The 21338-nt window shown below is 36.7% G+C and overlaps 1 protein-coding gene across 2 annotated transcripts in view; it reads left to right on the forward strand.

Annotated features, from left to right (window-relative positions):
- Positions 1 to 21338, forward strand: part of LOC139970047 (uncharacterized) — a 108649-nt gene that overhangs the window by 52033 nt on the left and 35278 nt on the right. For both annotated transcript variants that reach the window (XM_071975651.1, XM_071975653.1), the window contains exons 5-6: positions 6119 to 6327; positions 13437 to 13513. In XM_071975651.1, coding sequence (XP_071831752.1) covers positions 6119 to 6327; positions 13437 to 13513 — 286 coding nt within the window. The remainder of the gene's footprint in view (positions 1 to 6118; positions 6328 to 13436; positions 13514 to 21338) is intronic.

The following is a 21338-nucleotide window of genomic DNA, read 5'->3' on the forward strand; positions in this document are numbered from 1 at the left end:
ACAAGCACACAAGTTTCTGGGTTTTATAACCAGGAGGGTACCTTGCATCATGGTGGCAATGACAGCAATATCTGCATGACTGCATGGGGCCCTGGACAGTAGCCCAAAAGGGCCCCGCCCATATGGTATTATTCAGCTGAAAAGGTACAAGGGTGAATTCTTTTGCATTTGAACTATTACTGTACAAGCGGACGTGACATAGCGCATAGGCTGGGTTTTCACTTCTGGGACGTACCCTGATGTTCTTAAAACCGCTAAAAAACAATTTTTTTGTGGTATGACTCCCAGGACGGCAAGTCGAGAAACTCACATGCAGTCGCGGCGGATGTTCCTATAGGCCTATATCTGAGGCCCTGGGGTCATTCCTTGACCAACTTGGTGCAATATAATGTCCTTATTTCGAAGTAAATGTATTCACAGATTGTTAGTTGCCATTGGTTTGAACAAGTGAGGGGTATTCTATCCTGAAACATAGGGCAACATGGGGCTGGGGTTCCAGTTCGCCGCATCATTTGTCAACTTGCACTGGGTTCTAATGTTCATGTCAATTGGAATCACTAATAAAATAAATAATCCACCAAAAATTAAGGCCGCATGAACTTTACTGCAGATTTCCTGAGTGACGAATTTGTAATTTTCTCCCGAACTCACGCAACTAGATGGCTGCTATCCAGCCTGGCAAGTGCCAACTCCAGCGATCTGGCAGATATTGAAATCTAAAATTTCTTGGGACGCTGCGCGCCAACCGATGGTGGCGCTCCGCTTAGATAGTACTTGCGGCCGGAATACTTGAAGCGATTACGCCCCCCCCCCCCCTCCCACGTTTCAAATCGGATTGACGCCCCTGCTTACAAGGCTTGGGAAGTGTCATTTCCGACGATCTAGGAGGCCTTTTTAGCTAAAAATGTCGGTACGCTGCGCGCCAACTCATGGTGGCGTTCCGCTTAGATAGTAACAGGAAATGGTCAAGCCCCCCCCAGCGCCCCCACTGAAAAAATCCTGGCTACGCCACTGCTAATGTACCCCCAATATTTGGTGGCATAGTTGTTTTTTTTTTGTGGATATAAATAGAAAGTAATGCGTGAGATTTTGATCCATTATACTTGGCGGTGGCTAAAACTTCATCCAACACATGCTTCATGATGTAAATGACACTTCGTGGTCGTTTCTGTGACCTGTGACCGTATAGCAAGTTGTCACTCATTATTATTATCATGTCTGTACATATCTTGTGTATGAGTGTAAGTACGTACAATCATATGATCCACACCGATATTGGTTCACTGGGTTTCCATTTTGCCTATTTGCCTATTCCTACCAGATTTCTAACCGCAGGCGCGTAGCGAAGGGAGGGGGGCGAAGGGGCTGACCGCCCTCCCCACGCCTCCTATTTTTTTGTATTTGTTTATGGGGATCACCAGTAATTTCAAAATAGAAAATGCTTAGATGCAACTTACAAGGCCTGAAAAGAGCCATTTCCAGCGATCTTGGAGGAATTTTCGGCCACAATTTTCTTTAACGCTTCGCGCCAACACATAGTGGCGCTACGCTTAGATAGTTTGCCTACATGTATACATTCAAAATATAACGAAGCGCGCGAACAATTTTAGGGATCAGAGTTGCTATGTGCCTGCACCCATGGGCCCAGATCCTGGTGGGGACAGCGGGACGCGTCCCCACCAACTTTTTCAGTGGTGGGGACATGATATACCATGTTCCCACCAATTTGTCTTGACCAAACGCTGCATTTGAAATTCCCCTGTATGGAACTTTGGCGCAGTTTGATCCCGCATTGTGCAAATGACACGCAGCAGTTCTCATTTTATTATATTTATCCACTATAATTGTTTTCTGGGAGACGACATCGTATACGAAAGTCTACTTGGATTATTTGTCCCCTGATTTTTTTTTGCTGCAGTCGCCCATGTATTTCCCCAAACTAAATTTCTAAGCCATGAGATCTAAAACTTAAGGAGGTTTGAGAGCATCATTGGGTCTGGGAAGTGTTATTTTCGGCGATCTGGGAGGTGTATTTGCCCCCAGAATTTATTGTACGCTACGCGCGAACCCATGGTCGCGCTCCGCTTAGATAGTATCAGAGAACAGACACGTGTCCCCACCATTATCCAAGACTGATCTGCGCCCATGCGGCCATGCCTGCACCCAAGCAAATGTCCCACTCCCCCAATATTTGAAACAAATCGCCGCCCCTGTAGACATGTGACAAATCATTTGATTGGCGTAGGAAGGGAGCAAAAAATGAATGGTTTGAGGAAGTGGTCAGGAGGCATCCCAATTAAGCAAACAATACACATTTTGTCATTATTGTGACCCACATGGAACACTGAAAAATTTCAAAATTTTCATATCAAAATTTTAATTATTTTATCCAAAAAGTTTTGAATATTTCTGGGAATTTCAACCCTCCTTCAAAATTGAAACCCTTTTCTTGAAAATCAAGTTTGTCTTAAAATTGCAATCTGTAATATAACCAAAATTCTCAACATTAAACACTTTTCTAAAATTGAAAACCTCTTCGATTGATTTCAGCCTCTTTAATTTCCTTCATGTAAAATGTCGATCCTTTTTGTTTTAAATTTAAACTTTTAAAATGTCGACTTCTCAACTAAAAATATTAGCGTTTTATCTCAAACTTGTACGTTTCTCTCGAAATTGCCATTGCATTTCTCGAAATCAAGAATTCTTTCTTATACAAATTTCAACTATTTTATCTAAAAAAAATAAACTTTTCTTGATGAGGATGGTAATGAGTAAAAAGAGAGAAAGGGTGGGGGGGGGGGCTACATGAATTGACTCTTACAATTATTGGTGAATTGCCGACATAGTATTTTGATTAGAGCAATTACGAGGTACGTGAAAAGACAAAACATCGTTTGATTGCCTTAAACTCTCTTTGCTGGTGCAAAGATTTAGCTGCATAATCCAGCACTGACATGGAATTTATTACAAAGGTGGTTGGGTTGGGAGGAATGAAAAAAAAAGTTGTGTATTTACATTTATTCCAGTAAGTTCATTATGATCAAGTGATTATTTGTAAAAACAAAAATGTAACTTGACACAGACACCTTTTTTTTTTCTGCACGATGTGTCTGCAAGATGTGTATGACTGAACAAGTATGTTCAATTTATGTTATTCCATGTAGATTTTAATATTCATTAAACATGTACTCCTTCAAATCATTTGAAACAGACGGTATTCGAACTGTTGTGTGAATTGTTTGTTTATGCATCCACTAGCAGATAATAACTGGGTGAATGAGTACATAAAATGTTTTTTGCCCAAATTTGAACCGGTGGTGCGTGAGGGGGGGGGTGCACGGGGACTACCCCCCTACCGCTTAGGGAGAAATGTCAATGATAGCTTGATCTACTTGATATAGGTTGCGTTGTATTATTTACTTCCTCGACCCCTTCCTTACTACATAAGGAATCGACGTCAGTTTACGAACTGTCTGTTTACACAGGGCATGTTTAACGTTACGTACATTTATTTCTATATTGGCGCCAAAATGTCTGTTACAAATCTCAAACATCACCCGCGAACAGCTGGGAAACACCTGTATGAATATCGGTGACTCATGCTATTGAAATGTTCACATCTAGTATATATCAGTATCACTTACAATGAATGGTTTATTGTTATGTATCAGTGCATGGAGTTTCAGAGTACGTAGTATAATCGTGGAGGTTGTTTGTTACCATTGACTTGTTGAGTGGTTATTAAGATGGATTGTTTAATGGAGAGGAACCGCTGTGAATAGTAAAAACAGTAATTATTGATTAGAGAGATAATTCGACGGTATGGTATAGAGGCATAGGCTAGGATGTGTACAAAGGCCAGGCCAAACTTAGGTAGGCTATATGTAGACTAGTAATACAGTTAGGCTATGTTAACAATCTCAAACATCACCCGCGAAAAGCTACTAGAATTACTACTTTTAGCAAGAGGACATGCTTAGCAAATCTAACTACTAAATAATATAAATCTTAACCTATCTTAGCCTATAATTGTTGACTGATTATCAAAAAATTCCAAGTTAAAGCATATCTTAAATATAAAGGAATTGAATAAAATACAGTCGAGACACTGAGTCTTCTTTAGGGATCTTAAATTAAGCGAATAATAAAACCAGCGATTAACATTCTAGGTGAGCTGATTCCTACCCTTTAGTCTTTACTTCGAAAATAATTACTTCATTCTAGCTAACATAAAGTTTCCATAGACAAGCTTTGGAACTTTGATATCCCTTCCAAAAATTTAAATCACAGAAAATGGTTCAACTCGACTTTACTCGTACATAATATAGCCTTATAGGCGTGAAAACAAGTCAATCTATAACATTCCACAATTATTATTGTAATCACCTAACTTACTAAATCTACCAGGTCGGACTTTTGAGCCAATTATGTGAGAAACCTGCAGCTTTTTACCGAGCAGGCTGACTGAAATAATGTTATTTAATAACTGATTATTAGTTGAATAACCTAACTCCTGCCAATATACCTGACACTTAATGTGATATATAGTTTTGTTAAATACTGTATAGGGCCTAGAGTTTTGAGCCTCTATTAATTATAAAACAGTTTTCCAATTTAAGTCTAATAATAATCAAATGCAGTACATAGTTATTAAAATGGAATCTTTCGTCCATGTCTTTCCAGCAGCAACTAGATCGTGGTGTTCTACTCACAGCTGGTTTTGTCTTAATTTTACCCACTTAATTATAAAAACCGTACGTCATTTCCAAGCCAACAGACTTATGGCCACATGATAATTAAAAAGTTAAATGGTTTTGAAATTGAAAGTGCGCCACTTATTTTACCCTGCTGCAACACTCAATAGCAGAAGTTTGCCAGAGCCGTAGCTCTAACGTTAAATGTTCCGCTAACTGTTCACACCCGATGAACTCCATAGTAAGAGAAGATATTTCAATGAAGACCCAATTAACCTGATTAAACTTAAAAGTAATAATTAATTAGTATAATTAAACCCTCAAGGATATGAAGTGTTTCCAGATAACAATATTATTTGTAAAAAAAAAATGTAAAAAGCGGATGGTACTATTTAATTGGAAGAAACGATAAAGTTTAGAAAGTTAAAATCATAAGCAATACCCAATTTAGGAATATCTACAAACACAAAGAAAGAAAAATGTAATATTTCGAAAAAATCTACTAGAAGTTATGTCACACTCAAACCGTAACTTAGGAATGAATTTGATAATTAACTAATTAAACACAGATGGACATCATCTTTAAACAAATCATATTAATTAGAAATAATTATAATTCAAGCAGAATAGTCGGATTTGGATCAATAATGAAATAATTTGTATATTAAAATGTTAGTTTTAGCCTCATCAACCCTTTTCTCTTGAAACTTGAATTTGATCTATATCTGCTTCTCTAAATTGCATCTTAATTATCAGTAACAACTTATTTATTTAAATACAATTCTTCAAAAAATCAACTTGATAAAAAAAAACCTTGCATTTAGTTGAAGTAAATGCTTCTTTTTCATAAATCCTATTACATTAGTGACTAACATTCAGATTTTAAATTACAATTTCCAACTGAAAGTTCTAAATAAAAACCAAAAAAAAATAGATCAATATTTTTCTTCAAAAATATAATCTCAACTATTGATTACCCAATTTTGGTACAACTCTCAACCCGTCTTTGAGATTTGTTTCCAATTAATTAATAAATTAAAATTGCTATATTCTATTCATTTTTATCCATAATGTCTTATTTTATAAAACCTTACTAGCTATAAAACCTTTAATTAATCATGTTATCGTAAAACAATAAAACTAACCCTTCAATCCTACATTGCCACTTTATTTTTCTCTAATCTAATCTAATTATTCCTGTTTATATTAGTCTCCCCTTAAAATCAGCCCTTATTCCAATAACTGATTCCTTCTTACAAATAAACACGACCAAAATGTCCTAGTTTATCGCTTTAACTTTCCTTTATTTTTATTTCGCAATGATTAGAATTTATAATATCATAATAATTATTCTAATCAAACCAAACCTAATATATTTATCTCTATCTACCCTAATACTCAGTAAATCTGTTCTTTCATTCTAGATTCCTATCTCCTGTGTGGTTCTATTCCACTGCTCTCCTAGAGTTGATGAGTCTGGTCTGAACCTTATCCTTGAGTCTGGTCTCTCTCTCTCTATCCTGAGTTCTCTCCAGAAGCTGCTGATCTGGGACAGCAACAGGAGACTAACTAATGAAGAGTTGGCGGCCATCTTGTCTTACTCCTCACAGTGTAAAAGCTTGAAGGAGCTGTCGTAAGTATTCCGGTGTAGATGTTAGAATCATCATAACAGTTAAACAGGGAATTAATTTAATTAATAAGTTATCAATTTTAAGCTAACAAAAGGGAATGTAAAGTCTGCTGTATTTTAATGTCAAGGATTGAATTTAATTAGTTTAGTTGAATTTATTTCAATAATTAGGTCATCGTGGAAGGTGTTTTGTAGAATGGTATGATAAATAAAACAAAATATAATGGATTATTAGGGAATATTTTAAGAGGGTGCTGTTAAGAGAGGGGTGGATGGGTCGGTGGTGGTTGTTCAAAATGTTCTTTGTTTAGTTTAACAATTTAACTAAGTATTAGGTTTTATAATGACAGGAATGTTTATTAGAATAAAATAAGAGATATATAGACAAGGAAATTGGATTTTACTAATTCTAGCGAGTAAAATTAATATTCTAAAGTAAAGTTTTATAAGGAATAACTGTTACTTTTGACTGAGACCTCCAAAATAGGTGATTCTCAATTATGTACAATTAATATAAGAAACTAAAGAGATTGAAAATCGTTATTAATATTAAAGTAGTAAAATGATGGCAATGAAAATAGCAATAACTTATAACTTTGTTGTTATAAACTCCTCATAATTGTGATCAGATTATGACACTCTAGCAAAACTGAAATGTATACAAAAGAAGCAACCAATAAAACAGTTTTAGTTGTCGAAATTTAAAAAACAGTTACGCAAAATAAGTTAACTAATTGAAACAAAATAAAAATTAACTAGAAGGAAATAAATAATTGAAATTGAGTTAACTATATAGTTAAAAAACAATTATTGCAATAAATATATTTTAAAGGCAAATCTGTATCTTATAACTTCCAGAGGTTCAAATTTAATCCAATTAAAACTACATCAATTTCTTCTCTATAGTTTGAAATACAATGTTATACAAAATAAGCTAAATTAATATTCATGCTTATATTTTAACATAATTATCAACAATAATTAAAAATTTAACCAAGAGCTTTCAGCTTTGTATAATTCATAACTTTAAACAAACACTGTTTAAATATTTTAATATTCCTCGTATTAATGTTACTATATACTTGATTCGATCATGACGTCCCTAGTTCGTCCTTTACAATGCAGTGTTAATTAATCCTCCAAGACACCCTCTCCCCCACCCCCAACCAACCCCTCCTCTCTCTCCTCATCTTGCCATGTTTGGTCTTACATATCAAACCTCGTAAAAGCTTCTCCTTTCCGTCCTCACCATTCGGAAAGTAATCAGTAACATCTTCAACTTACAGCTGACGTGTTACTAAAAAAGAATATATTTAAGTCGCACCCGCCACCCCCCCCCCTCCTTCCCCACCGCGCCTCACCCAAATCTCGAAAGAAAAGAGAAAACTATTTAGTAGTTACATAAATGAAATAAATTAGAAAGAAAGCTGCTTTACATATGTTATAAGTGAACCACCGCCATTCCAGGAATAACTAACTAAAAAATATCACTGGAAATAACACACTGTGGTCTGGCTATAAAACAAATATATAACACAATGTTTATTCCCTATCTAGACTAAATACCTTACCCCAATCCCAGTATGCTCTTGGTTAAGTTTAGTCTCGCCCCTCTGCCCCACTCCCATTCAGACACCTTACCTGGACCCGTCACCACTCTCCCTTTGCCACCCCCCCCCTCCCCGTGGTACATACTCGTTTTTTAGATGGCCCTTCAAATCCATTCTATGTTTCTACCCGATAACATCACCGTTTTAGTACACACAGTAGGCATACTCTACTTCTACTGTACATAGTTTTCTGCACAGACGATTGATTCAAACAATTTATTTCTAAAGAAAAATAAGTTAGCAGTAGAGATGACACACCTGGATCTCCCGTAAATACCTAATTAGCATTATAATAGATGACACGAGCCAGGGTTAAAGATAATGAATAGAAAAACGGGACACGCGTCTAGTGTACACCTGGAATGTTGTAACTGCCATACAACGTAACCATGGAAACTGACGATAAGTAGGTCAGTCTGTATCTAGCAGTGGCTGGAAATAATGCATTTTATTCAATACGGGTTAGCATGTCATATGCCATGATATTACAATGTGTTCTCATTATTATTCTTTGTTTATATATTTTAAATGAGTTAACTTTATTTCCTTGGTTGTTTAATACATCCCTCACTTGCTCCTCTCCCTAATTTGATAGAAGGATTGTTTTATTTCCCTTTCCTTGTTTTTTCCCTTTATGTACTTCTCGTTGGTATATGGAAGTCTACCTAATTAGCACATACTTAAATAGCCCTTAATGTAACTCACATATCTAATTTGTGACTACAAACATTGCAGGTTCTTAATTGCCTAGTTTATGGAGAACAGTTTTGTTCTGTGAAGTTGATTAAACGGTTAAACGGTGGAGATAAAATATTGCTCGTGTTTAGCAGGGAGAAAGTAATTCGAAGGTTCATGTCGCCTTATACCAAATCTGAAATATAGTAATAATAACCAAGTTAATATATTTCTCAGCCATAAATCATAAACAAGCAAACAACAACACGAGCAAGAAAACAAAGCACTTGAGATCCTCTAAGATTCGTTTGATGAGATCTTTTATCTCTTTAAATATCGAATTATATACTGCACTAGTTCTTTTTATCTACACAGAACAGGCGAAAGGGATTAAATTATTCCATCGAAGTTTAAAATGTATATTGGATAACGACAACTAGAAATCGATTTCAAATTTGCAACTTAACTGTTTTTAGCGAAGTTAGAAAGGCTTAGGAGGCTGTCATCATCGCCCTCAGACTTTCTTCCAATGGTTTACATTATTGTTATAACACACGCTAACAAAATGAAGTACAGATTTCTATCCCCGGTACACAATGAATGAACCTACAAGTTAACAATCAGAATAAACACTTATACAACTACCAGGGTCATATCCAGGTCGTAAATATGGCCACGGTTCATTGAGTTTTGTTGCTGAGAAGGCAAAAAAGAAGCAGTTATTCACTCGTTGAAATGAATTCATTGCGTCATAATTTGCGATGTTTTAATGAATCATGGTGATATGCTGATTAAAACAGAACATCAGTAAATTGTGATAGTAACATGCATGGTCGACAAGTAAAAAGAAAAAGAAAGGAAAATAAAACAGAAAAGAAACCGAAGGAGAGGTGTTGTGTTCCTGGGAATACAGTTAGTAGAGATCTGTGGGTTATTGTATTCCGTCGGTCGCACATCCGGGGTTTTACTCCCGTCAAATCGCAGCGAATAGAGTGAAAACATGTAAACTAAGTGTCTAAATACCGCGAGTCTACGCTTTCAGAACGCCTAAAGAGAAAGATGAATACTCTACGCATAGACCTCTATATATGCATAAGAATGCAAGATAAAGTTGTACACAATTCGTGACGGGTGGGCTAGGTGTTTCAGCGTTTACATAACGCGTTGCCAATTTTTCAAAAATGTTGTTTGCTCTCAATAAATCAACGATTATGTAAGACATGATCGAAATTTTGAACTGTTGAAGAACCATAAACCCGAATTTTGCATACCTAATTTAAATAAGTCACTATCTTCTCTCAACTTTGTTGACCGATTTCGTATGTATACACACGCTCAGTTATCTCAACACTACACATTGTTTTAACCCCAGCCACATGACGTAATACACATTATACAGGACAACAAATTCGGCGATACATAGTTTTATAGTTTTATAGATAAATGTTATCAATAAAACCAAGGTGACGAGTGTTTGACCTGTAAATTATGCAAGTTTGAACACTTCACTGTTCATCAATCTGACTTCAAGCATTATCGTTGTTTTGGTTTCGATGATAATCGTAACGTATGCATTCATGCAGACGGAGAGTGTGTGTGCGTGTATGCGTGTGTGTGTGTTTGTATTATCGGACCTCCAAGGACGATGACTTGACTACACACCTTTTGTCTGAGGACGTACATGCGTGTACGTGTGTGTGTGACGCCTCGCTTGTAAACACGATATCTCAAGTAGGGAAGCTTGGACCAATCTAAAATTTGGTGTATATAGGTACCACATTGAGTAGAAGAACCCTATTGTTTTGTGGGGAGGTCATTTGGGGTCACAAGGGCCAAATACTGAAAATCTTGTAAACACGATATCTCAAGGAGGTAAACTTGGACCAATCTCACATTTCGTGAATAGGAGGACCACATTGAGGAGCATCAGCCTATGTTTGTTTGTGGAGATCAAAGGTCATTTGGGGTCACCGGGGTCAAATTTTGGAAACCTTGTTTTATAAGCTACCGTATCTCTCACCAACCAGCCTATCAGATAACGTGCTCGTTACGCCTCATACGAATATGAGGCTATTGGCAATTGCTAATGAGCTTATGGGCATCCGTAGAATGTAATCTGAAAATACGAACATATTTGCATTGGCTTCAACGTGCCGCTCGGAAGCCTTATTTTGCGTGCAGAAAGGTGTATTTTGTAATACAGCGGTTCTGTTGGACGTTTTCGTCTATTTATTTCAGGTTTGATGTAGTTTCGTTGTGACCTTCGTAGGTATTTTACAGATGTTGTATTTTTAATTGTTTGAGACACTACAGTAGGCCTACCTGCTTATTTAAGATTCTACGTCATGTTTTACTTTGTTCAACACTTACTTTTGGTGTAAAAAGGTTTTAATTTCGTAGTGAAAACAATTATAACTTTCTAATGTGCAATTACGTAGCGCTTTGCATCTGCCTAACTGCCTAACCTTTGTTCATAGAAAGTATTGATGTTGCAGATCTGTACTTTGGAGACTTGACCAACAATCATAGGCCTAGTGGTGAGTGGAATTTGGCGAGTAGATTTTTAGTCACGGTCGCCAAATAGCGATTACTTTCAAAAATAATTGTCGAGGCCTGAAAACCTTCACAACCAGATTTCTCAGGGTAGAAATCATGGATACTTTTCATACATGGTATATGGATTTGCCATATTGAGTACAAGAATCCTAAATGCTTGTGAGGTCAAATCTCCTATATGTCACCAGAGGTCAAACTCTGAAAAACCTTTTACATGATATGTAACGATGGAAATCGCGGTACCTCTAATAATTGGTGTGTGGATTCATTACATCGAGTAAAAGACCCCTAATGTTTTGGAGGTGTGTATATAGCCACGTACAGTAGACTGACCTGTGTTAGCATGCATAGTGTTATTGTAACAGCTAGTTCTGGTTATACTAACAAGCAGAAGTCTACTGCATTGAATTCATCGAAACCTCAATGCATTTTGCATTCTGGTTATCTTTAGAAAGGAGGGGTGGGGTGGGCTTCAAATATGACTTGCGTCCGTTGGGAGGAGTTTAAACGGGGAGAACCCTTTTATTAAAATATAACCTTTAATAAATAGTTTTTAATGCTGCAGCGTTATAAATTATTAGTTCAACAATTATTTCCAATATATTGCCTACATGTGTACATTGAGTTGTTGTGTCCGCTTTAACCCTTACATTATATGTAAGATTAGTGAAATATTCGAAAGCGCATGTTTTAACCAGTCACTGGATAGATACGGAAAACTAACGATTGTAAAGAAAACGTTTTTTCATAAGTAGTAGCAGTATTTATGCGTTAATTATGCTAATTAGATACAAGGAATGTAACCAATATATTTTCTTTCTATGTCCGGTGCAGTATTTTACATAGAGCTGTACATTTCAGGTATAAGGTAAGATGATACTGAGCTAGACTTTAACATATTTATTGGATATCATGCACTATCTGTTACCGGTTAATCCAGATAATTTCATTTCATGCTCGATAAACTCAAGTGCCCTCTTGTTGTTGTGTGTTTGTAACAAGTGCCTTAATGTCTAAAAATTTGCTATTTGGCTTCAAAATAATACTAATGATAAAATATGCAGTTCAAAAGTACCGGTATAAAGAAAACTTTTGCTGAAAACTTTTGCCTCCCCTCAGTGTTTGTTCCTCCACATTCCAATAAAACTGTTCTTTTGTGAATCAACGACGATGGCATTAGTGTATTCTTAACAAAGTATGACCAGGAAGTCTTCATAACTCCTCGGAATGAAGGGGTCGGATATTTTGGACACATGCAGCTCTTCATTGAGAACATAGTTGAATAGGAAAGTTCGATTGTGTAATGGTTAAGGTTATTATTATCAACTCCACAAAAATGTAATAATTTTGTACAATTTGATTTAGATCAATGACAAAAACAATGCGTGCAATGTGATACAATTATGAAGGTTGATATTGAATAAATACTTAAATAACGTTGGTATATCATATAATAGTAACAATTTGTGTTTAACTCCAACCCAAGATGACAAATTGTTGCGCCCAGTAAAGAATGTTGCTATGTCCTCGACCCTCCTACCCCTCTCCCTTACATTCTTCCTCCATTTTAGTGTATGTTTTGCAGGTTTGTTATCCCGCCATTACATTGAAATATGTTATTTGTAGCATCTTAAACTCTTTTGAGATTAAGAAAGAATTTTTTTCAGCTTTAAGATTTATTTTTCTAGATTTCGTATCTTACCACTGAACTCTTAACAATCTCAGACATTTTAGTTCTCCTTTAAAGCGAGGATTCACGAATACGAACTATATCATCAATACATTTGCCGAAAATAACATACGATATAAATCACGTGATCCGAGCAAAAAATGGCAAGCGGTTGTTACAAGGATTTACTTCGTTTACTCCGTTTGTTCTGTACAATGTTGTATTTCTACATGTTTGAACAACGTTATCTTAATTGATAATGTAAACATATAAACAATTTAGCCAATTCTGATAATGTGGACGGCTATACATTTCACAATATCAACCACATACAATTTACATACAGCAGTTCCAACTACCATCATTATTATCTACAATACTATTTCCATGCTAGTTTATTTTTCGTAGAATCGTTTGAACACGAGACTTGTGATGATAATTAATTCTGATCATAATGATCAATCAGATGTGATTTATTTCCTTGTTATTTATTGTTTACTTTGTTTATCTTCATTGATTTAGTAAACAATAAACCTGACTAGGAGGACATTCCACTACGTCTTCTACATCTTACACGATGATTACTCTACTTCTCTCCATAGGTTTCTATCCTACGATCTTCCAGACATTATTCCGGTTGGATACATCCCACCATCCTTGAAATCAAGAAATGTGAAAGGTATTGTCACAATGACGTCATAATGGACACATTTAACATTTCTTACATTTAATTAAAGGCTTTACGAACTATGTGAATTTCTTTTGACTTGTTGATTGTTGTTGATTTACATACAAGAGAGTAATGAATCAGCAACACATGATTACCATTTTTTATGAAGGAGACACCCAGAACAGAGTCTTGTGATAGTAAACAACGAACTGAATAATATAATGGAATATAACAACACTTAATATTGCTAGGCTTGGCTGATTTGAGAGATAAGTCATATTCCTTTCATTTTGCTCATTCGATATCCCTGTCTTATAAAATGTTTTGTGAGTAGCCATCACATCAATTGATGCTTTAAATCTCTTTCCGAAAAGTAGTGGTATCATACACTTTGGGAAACTTAATTACAGAGCGACAATGATTATGTAAGGTTTGAAGTAATGTTCTGCCCCTCGGAGGCTGTCAACCCCCCCCCCCCCATAAAAGCACATTTAAACATATCCACACCTCCGCTTAAACCATTCTTTCAATCTGAATTGCAGAATAAAGCCGCAAAGTTTTAATGAACTTCTTTTCCAAGTTCTGCAAACGAAGTTCTTGTTTCTCTGAAATTGCTGCAAAGTGTATTAAAAAATAAACGAAAACAAAACAGAGACCAAAAATGTATCGGAACTGCTGGTGCTAGATGTATCGTATTCAAAATATACTAATAGGTAACATCAGCATCATGACTTTATAAAGGCAAAGATAAGACACTCGTTCTGCAGTTTTTACAGGAACAGAGCGTCGTCAAAGCCGACATCATGTATAGGAAGGAGGGAGGGGCGGGGGGGGGGGTCTGTGGTCTTTCCCCAGAAAATGGCAAGTTGAGACTTCAAATGATACATTCTGAGTCATAGTTTGACTTATATGACTTGACTTATGTCCAATATCAAAGTCTAAACGCAGCATTGTGTTTTAACCATTCTAAGTTATTAAGAAATAAGCGAAAACGAAACAGAGACCAAAATGTTGGTACTAGATCTACTCGAAATATTCTAATTGGTAACATTAGCATAAAGACTTTATAAAGACATAGTAGTTTAGCCGACATCATATTCGGGTAGGAGGGGGTGGGGCTGTGGTCTTTCACCAGAAAAAGGGGAAGTTTAGACATAGTATATATATAAATATATATATATATATATATATATATTCATATCTAAGTCTAAACGCAACGTTGTGTTTTAACTATTCCAAGTTAGTTTGAAATGCATGGTGGTGGGGTGGGAGTGGCGGTGGGGAGACACCCATTACACCCTTGATCGGTGCTTGAAAACAGTACAATCTACATGTATTGGCGAACATTAACATCCATGCATGATTTGCCTTGAAAAAAATAATATTATAAATAAAATGTGGGTAATGATATGAGGGAAAGCATTTAAAACTATATGTGAATTTAAAACCATATTTTATTATGTTTCATTTATACACTTACGAAAGTAAAAAAGAAAAGAAAACAGAATCGGTCTGTCTGTTACTCCTCTTACGTCTACATTTCCCCAGATTTGGATATATTTGGCTAATAAAATGAAGCAGCTTCCAGAGGCTTCGCCCCCTGACCCCCCCCCGACCCATTAAGTCCGCGGATCCCCACCAGCCTGCTTGGAATACAGTACAGATAACTATAATTTATTTATTACATCTGTTTTGTGTTTTAGTGCTTTAAACTTGCTATACGAGAGAACAAGGGATATCACCAAATGCAATAACTTCAGGGGGCTTCCCCTCGTGGAACCAACCAGGGCTTAAAATATATCCCAGGGAAAGCCCCCCGACCCCGCTTGAGCTCTCAGAAACGTTCTGTACAATTTTGAAGTTAAGCTTCGTCCTGACGACCCTATCTAAAAATTCTTCAGCTTCCGGGGACTTCGCATCACACCCTTCAATAACATTAAACTATGAAAGAAATTTATCTAATTTACATTGTTGGTCTGTAAATCTGCATTCAAAGCGAATGTGCATAAAACAGGCTCTATGCTTATTAGATGAGTACTAGTTTTATTTTCTAGCCATCAATATACATATTATGTATCGATTCGGTACAGTTTTACTTCGGTATTATATACTTAATGATGTAACGATGTATACTTTATTCAATTTACCGCGTGTTATCTGTCGAATTTTTAACTTAATATTTTTGTTTGATTTTCGCTGAGATGCTAAACTGTCATAAAAAAAATCAAATATTATAGCGTAACCACTAATCTTGCAAGTAGTAGTTAAGAGAGGGATTCAGATACAATTCAAGTCGTTTTATTCATCGGTCAACGCGTAAATACAAGAAAAGATCAGTAATGTTTGTATTGAATGTTTCAATGGTATGGTCCACCATCTTGTCTACAGACGTCTAAAAAACAATTGTAGACGTTAGAGTGTTCATTGTAGTCGTTTAAGTGAGTTAAAACCATACAAATGAACTACTAAGCAGAAAAGGATAGAGGGGTTCCCGGGCAACTCCCTCTGGACGATTTCCCCCGGACGATTACCCCCCGACGATTCCCCTCGGACGATTCCCACCCGGACGATTCCCACCCGGACACTCCCCAATCGTGACAATTGCCCACATGACAATTCCCACTCCGGACATTTCCCACCCATGACAATTGCCTCCGGACAATTTCCCCCCGAAAAATCCCCCTCCTCGGAAATTACTACTTTGACCCCTTCCCCAGCACGGCGATCATTACATTCATCACATTTTGGACACCCCCCCCCTGTGGAAATTTCTGCACATGCCCCTGACCATCAATCACAAGTCGATAACGAGTTTAAAAAGTTACATTTTGGAGTAGGGATTGGGATGAGGTGTATATGACTTAATATCACCTCAGAACTTTGCCCGCTTCGCGACCGTTTACAGCGTCTTTATCAGTGGCCATATGCTTGCATCCACCTGTGTATTTTTCGACAGAACTAGAATATTCAGCGTTTATGCTGCGTTAGTTTTTGCGCAATTTGAACGCATGATAGATGGCTAGACCAGAGAAGTGTTCGTTCGTTTCGAGTGTACTAGCTATGTTGATACTGTGATAGCTTCTATCTCTCTTTCGCATGCATTTTAGCTAGCTACCACAGAATTTTACGCGCGCTTTCGCGCGCATTAGCTGCACTGTTAATGTCATAGTCTTTTCATTTGCTCATTATGTTGACTCATGATAGTAGCAACTACAATTCTCTCTGCGCTCGGCGCGCACAATTTCGAGGAAGCAATAAACATTGCGCAAGATCGTGATACGTGGCGGAGGTTAATCACTGAGCATGTCGTACAGACGAGACTCAACTTACTACTACTACTACTACTCGGCGCGCACAAAATGAACTTCTACTATGATATTTGGGGGGGGGGGATTGTAATGGCCATGCCAAAGATACCCATTGCGATCTCAAAGCGCGAGCAAAACGGCGCATTTTTGGAATGGTTGCATTAGGAGTCGTTTATAGGTCATGTTGGAGTGGAGGTTTCTGATGTAGCCCATATCAAGGATACGTGATACCAAGGATGAAAACGCGCGCGAAGCGAGCGAAAATGCTCTGATATCCAGCTTTCATGCATGAAAAATGCGCAAAGTATCGCTGACAGCAGAAGTGCAGCGAGTGAGCGTACAAACAATGGTGTAGTTGCTGGCTACCATGCATACGACGTGGGCCGTTGAAAGGACTGGCGGAAAATGTTGTGCTAGTAAGCTACCATGCATAGAAGGGAGAACAAACTATCACACATATCAACCTAGCTAGTGCACGTGAATCGCGCGAACACATTTTTGCACAAGCCAGTAACCATGCATGCACATTGTGTACATTTACTGTAACACAACATAAATGAGGAATGTATAGTGACTGGCTATAATGCATAACAAGAGTCTAGAGCTTCGTACTTCATTGCCTTTGGATTTGAAGCCACATATAATTGTTTGACCTACCTCTGTTGACCTAAGGTGACATTTGACCTTAACCAAAAACATTAAGAATAATCTACTCACTATGAGTAAACCGCCACCGAAGTATGAGAATGATCTGAACTAGCGTAATCCATTTAGAGTGGTTACAACCGGCGTCACAGACACACATACATGCATGCCTGCACATCTTCATTTAGCCTCTGGCAAGGAATCAAAAAGTGGTTCTGAGCAATTTTCAGGGAAATTACATTAGGCCACGCCCCTCAAGAATATTAATGACATGCATTAAGGTTCTAACCTACATATGTACACCCACCTCCCAACAATGCCATCAAAACAAGTTTGTACAAAATCGGACAGACGGTTGCCGAGATATGAGTATTTAAAGAAATTGTTCGAAGCCCCGCCCAATCGCGCAGAAAATGTTAAGGTTATCTAGCTAACATGCGTGTGCAATGAGTAATTAATTCTCACAGCATCAATGCAGCTTGTGCGCGCGAATCGCGCCAAATCTATTTTTCCAAATATATACCAAATTGACGCCCAAAATATTATCATTGTGTCAGTCTAGCTATAGTATACACAATGCACGCGAAACAAGAAAGTGTTTTGGTACTTTGTATCCTATAAAATACAGTCGTTTTGCTATAAAAGCTTTTCAATTCAACGGTGTTCGTATTTACTACATTGCAAAATTATTACCTTGGTAGCGTGACAGGACGAACGTGGTAATTCAGATATCTTACCAAAGTAAACCCATATCTCACTCCTTTATGTGGAAAAAATATTAAGCGAAAGTCACTCTCTACACGGCAGACAGGTTTACACACAGAAACCGGAAATAAATCAATATATCACTAATGCACGAGAATCGCGCACAAAGAAACTCGTTGTTCATATCTTTAACTTCGCGATTATTTTTTCTCAGGTGAGTTGGGCTTGTTGGTACGAAGATCTAGAGAGGACATGGTTAAAAAAAATATATTACGTACGTACGTAATAATACTACGTACGTACGTAATAATTATCACGTACGTACGTGATAATACTACGTACGTACGTAATAATATCACGTACGTACGTGATATGTTTTACGTACGCACGTGATAATTACTACGTACGTACGTAGTGTTATTACGTACGTACGTAATAATTACTACGTACTTATGTAGTGATTATCACGTACGTATTTGAAGGCCTACGTATAGGCCTACACTCTAAAAACAACCTGGTGAAATTTCACCAGTTCCTTGTGAAATTTTCACCAGGAGTTACGTTTATATGCTACCCTATATATCCTGGTTGTTTTCACCAAGTTGCCTGGTGGATGAGATTTTAACAAAATCCTGGTAGATATTACCAGGAAAGCCTGGTTAAATTTCGTGGTGAAATTTTGACACTGTCCTGGTTAATATCAATGGGTATTCACCTCATTCCTTGTGATATTAACCAACATTTCCTGGTTGATGCTAATACTATCCTGGTTAATATCATGAAATATTTCACCTCTTTCCTGGTTAAATTAACCAACATTCCTGATTGGTGCTAATGCTATCCTGGTTAATATCATAAAATGTTCCACCTCTTTCCTGGTTAAATTAACCATTATTTCCTGGTTGATGCTTATACTATCCTGGTTAATATCATGAAATATTTCACCTCTTTCCTGGTTAAATTAACCAACATTCCTGGTTGGTGCTAATGCTATCCTGGTTAATATCATAGAATGTTCCACCTCTTTCTGGTTAAATTATACAACATTTCCTGGTTGATGTCACCATTATCCTGGTTAATATTAAACTGATTTTCCACCTCATTCCTGGTTAAATCACCCCCTTCCTTGTTAATATGCCACCTTATTCTCCATTTAAGTTGCAATGCATTCAAATTGAGAAAAAGCAGAACATAAATTATAAAACAACATCATCAATGTTACTGATAGCTAACTTTATTTGCATCTCCATTACTTTTGAATTTTGAGTAATATGTGAACTTTTGCAATTTAGTTTAATTAATTCCTCAAATATTAATACAATGAATTAATATAAGAAATGCAATACTGAAATCAAAATTTTGAGGACATATTTACAGCATAACCATCGTTACATGCTGAAGCTCTGATTGCTCGACATCAACTGTGAAATGTAACAGGAATACCAAGACCTTGATCAGCACTTTTGCACAAGGATACAACTTGGAAATCACTTGAACAGTTTTCAGTACAGAACAAGAAATGGACCCTATACCTCATACTTGAAATACTTGATCAAAGCCTCTCCTCCAATAACCTTTGTTACGACAAATTCAGCCCGGTGTCAGTAGCTTCTTTTCTTTAAAGGTATGCTGTATTAGCCCCAAATATGCTAGATATTCAAATGTGGTCACCTTTGGTCAGAATTCTTAAACTGTTTTTATTACAACCTTTGAGGAAATTTTCCTATTCAGTAATCTTGTGTGTCCTTAAAAATGTCTGAGAACAATTGGAAGGTACTTTTTGAAAACTTCTTGCCATTATAGCGTGCTATAATTTGGGCATATACTGACTATCATTAAACTAGATAGGAAGGTCTTAGAAGATCTTTGTTCACATTGTTAATGATAGGGATGACCTAATACCAAATTGATTTGTTTAATTTAATTATTTACTTATTGGTAATTAATTCATATTTTATTTAATTACAATTATATTTTACCACTTTGCACAGGCAAACCGAACATCTGCAAGACAATAATTAGGCTTCCAACGATACCATTAATGTTTTAGTAATAAGCTCATCCTTGGACCTCACATACTTGTGCAAATTATTTTAACTCCAATAGAAAGTGGTAATTAAGTTAAGCTTATTATAATCACAAGAAAGATTAATTTGAAAAGATTTTGAGCTAACAGTTAAGTAGTTAAAGTATAAACCAAAGTGTCCTTGAACATGAAATTCTGATACTCCGAGCCCGAATGACCATAATTATGATCACGTTTTGCATACATCCACATGTCCGTCCGTGGACTCAGGAAGAAGCGTTTCCAAACAATTAACTAAACCGACCCCTAAATGACCTTTGACATAAAATTCCTGAGCACTTCCACAAGTCTCTTCATCACAGGCCATCTCTATGCGAGTTTCATTGAAGTTGTACCAACAGGTATTATCAATTGTGGACAGAGAGATGAATTGAAATGCAAAACATCAAATTGTTGCTCATAAAAACAACTACAATCACATTCTTGATGTGCATCCTCCGAGCCAAAGACATCCTTCTACTATTGCAAAGCTGCGTTACTGTACTTGGTAGCCTCTCTCAATTTCTCATTTTCACCTCTTCCAGTTTGTACCAATCTAGGAAAGGAATGAAACAATTAAAGTATTAAATGGTGTGTTAACGAACTAGAATGAAAAGAAGATGAATCGCTTTCTTCAGTCTAATAGTTTGTGCCATGCTTTTTGAAAACCTAACCCTAAACCTAACCCTAATTTAATCTTGGAATAATTCTCTGAGTTGGTCAGTCTTATTTCTGTTTGGGTTTGTTTTCCACAGGGCATTTGATGTGGTTTTTTTACCCTAGGCTCCTTTGACGTTTAGTAACCTGTTAGGTTAGGTTTGTATGTAAAGTAGGCTAACCTTATACTAATACTAGGTGATACCATGTAGTGATTTGAGATTAGCAACTAACCTTAATTGAATTGTATTGGACGTGGTAGTTATTATAATAAATGTGCTAGCTGTTGATACAGGAGGGCTACACAATATGATTATCAACATACAATTCCACGTTTATACTTTTAAAATCAATTTCAAGGCTACAAATAAACCTCAAACAATTATCTGTAGTATAGGGTAGTCCTGTCCTACCCTTACCTAGCCTATAAAATGTGAGTTCAATCAGGGAGTTG

Source organism: Apostichopus japonicus, chromosome 7 (genome assembly GCF_037975245.1).
Source record: "Apostichopus japonicus isolate 1M-3 chromosome 7, ASM3797524v1, whole genome shotgun sequence".
In the NCBI taxonomy this organism is placed as follows: Eukaryota; Metazoa; Echinodermata; class Holothuroidea; order Aspidochirotida; family Stichopodidae; genus Apostichopus; species Apostichopus japonicus.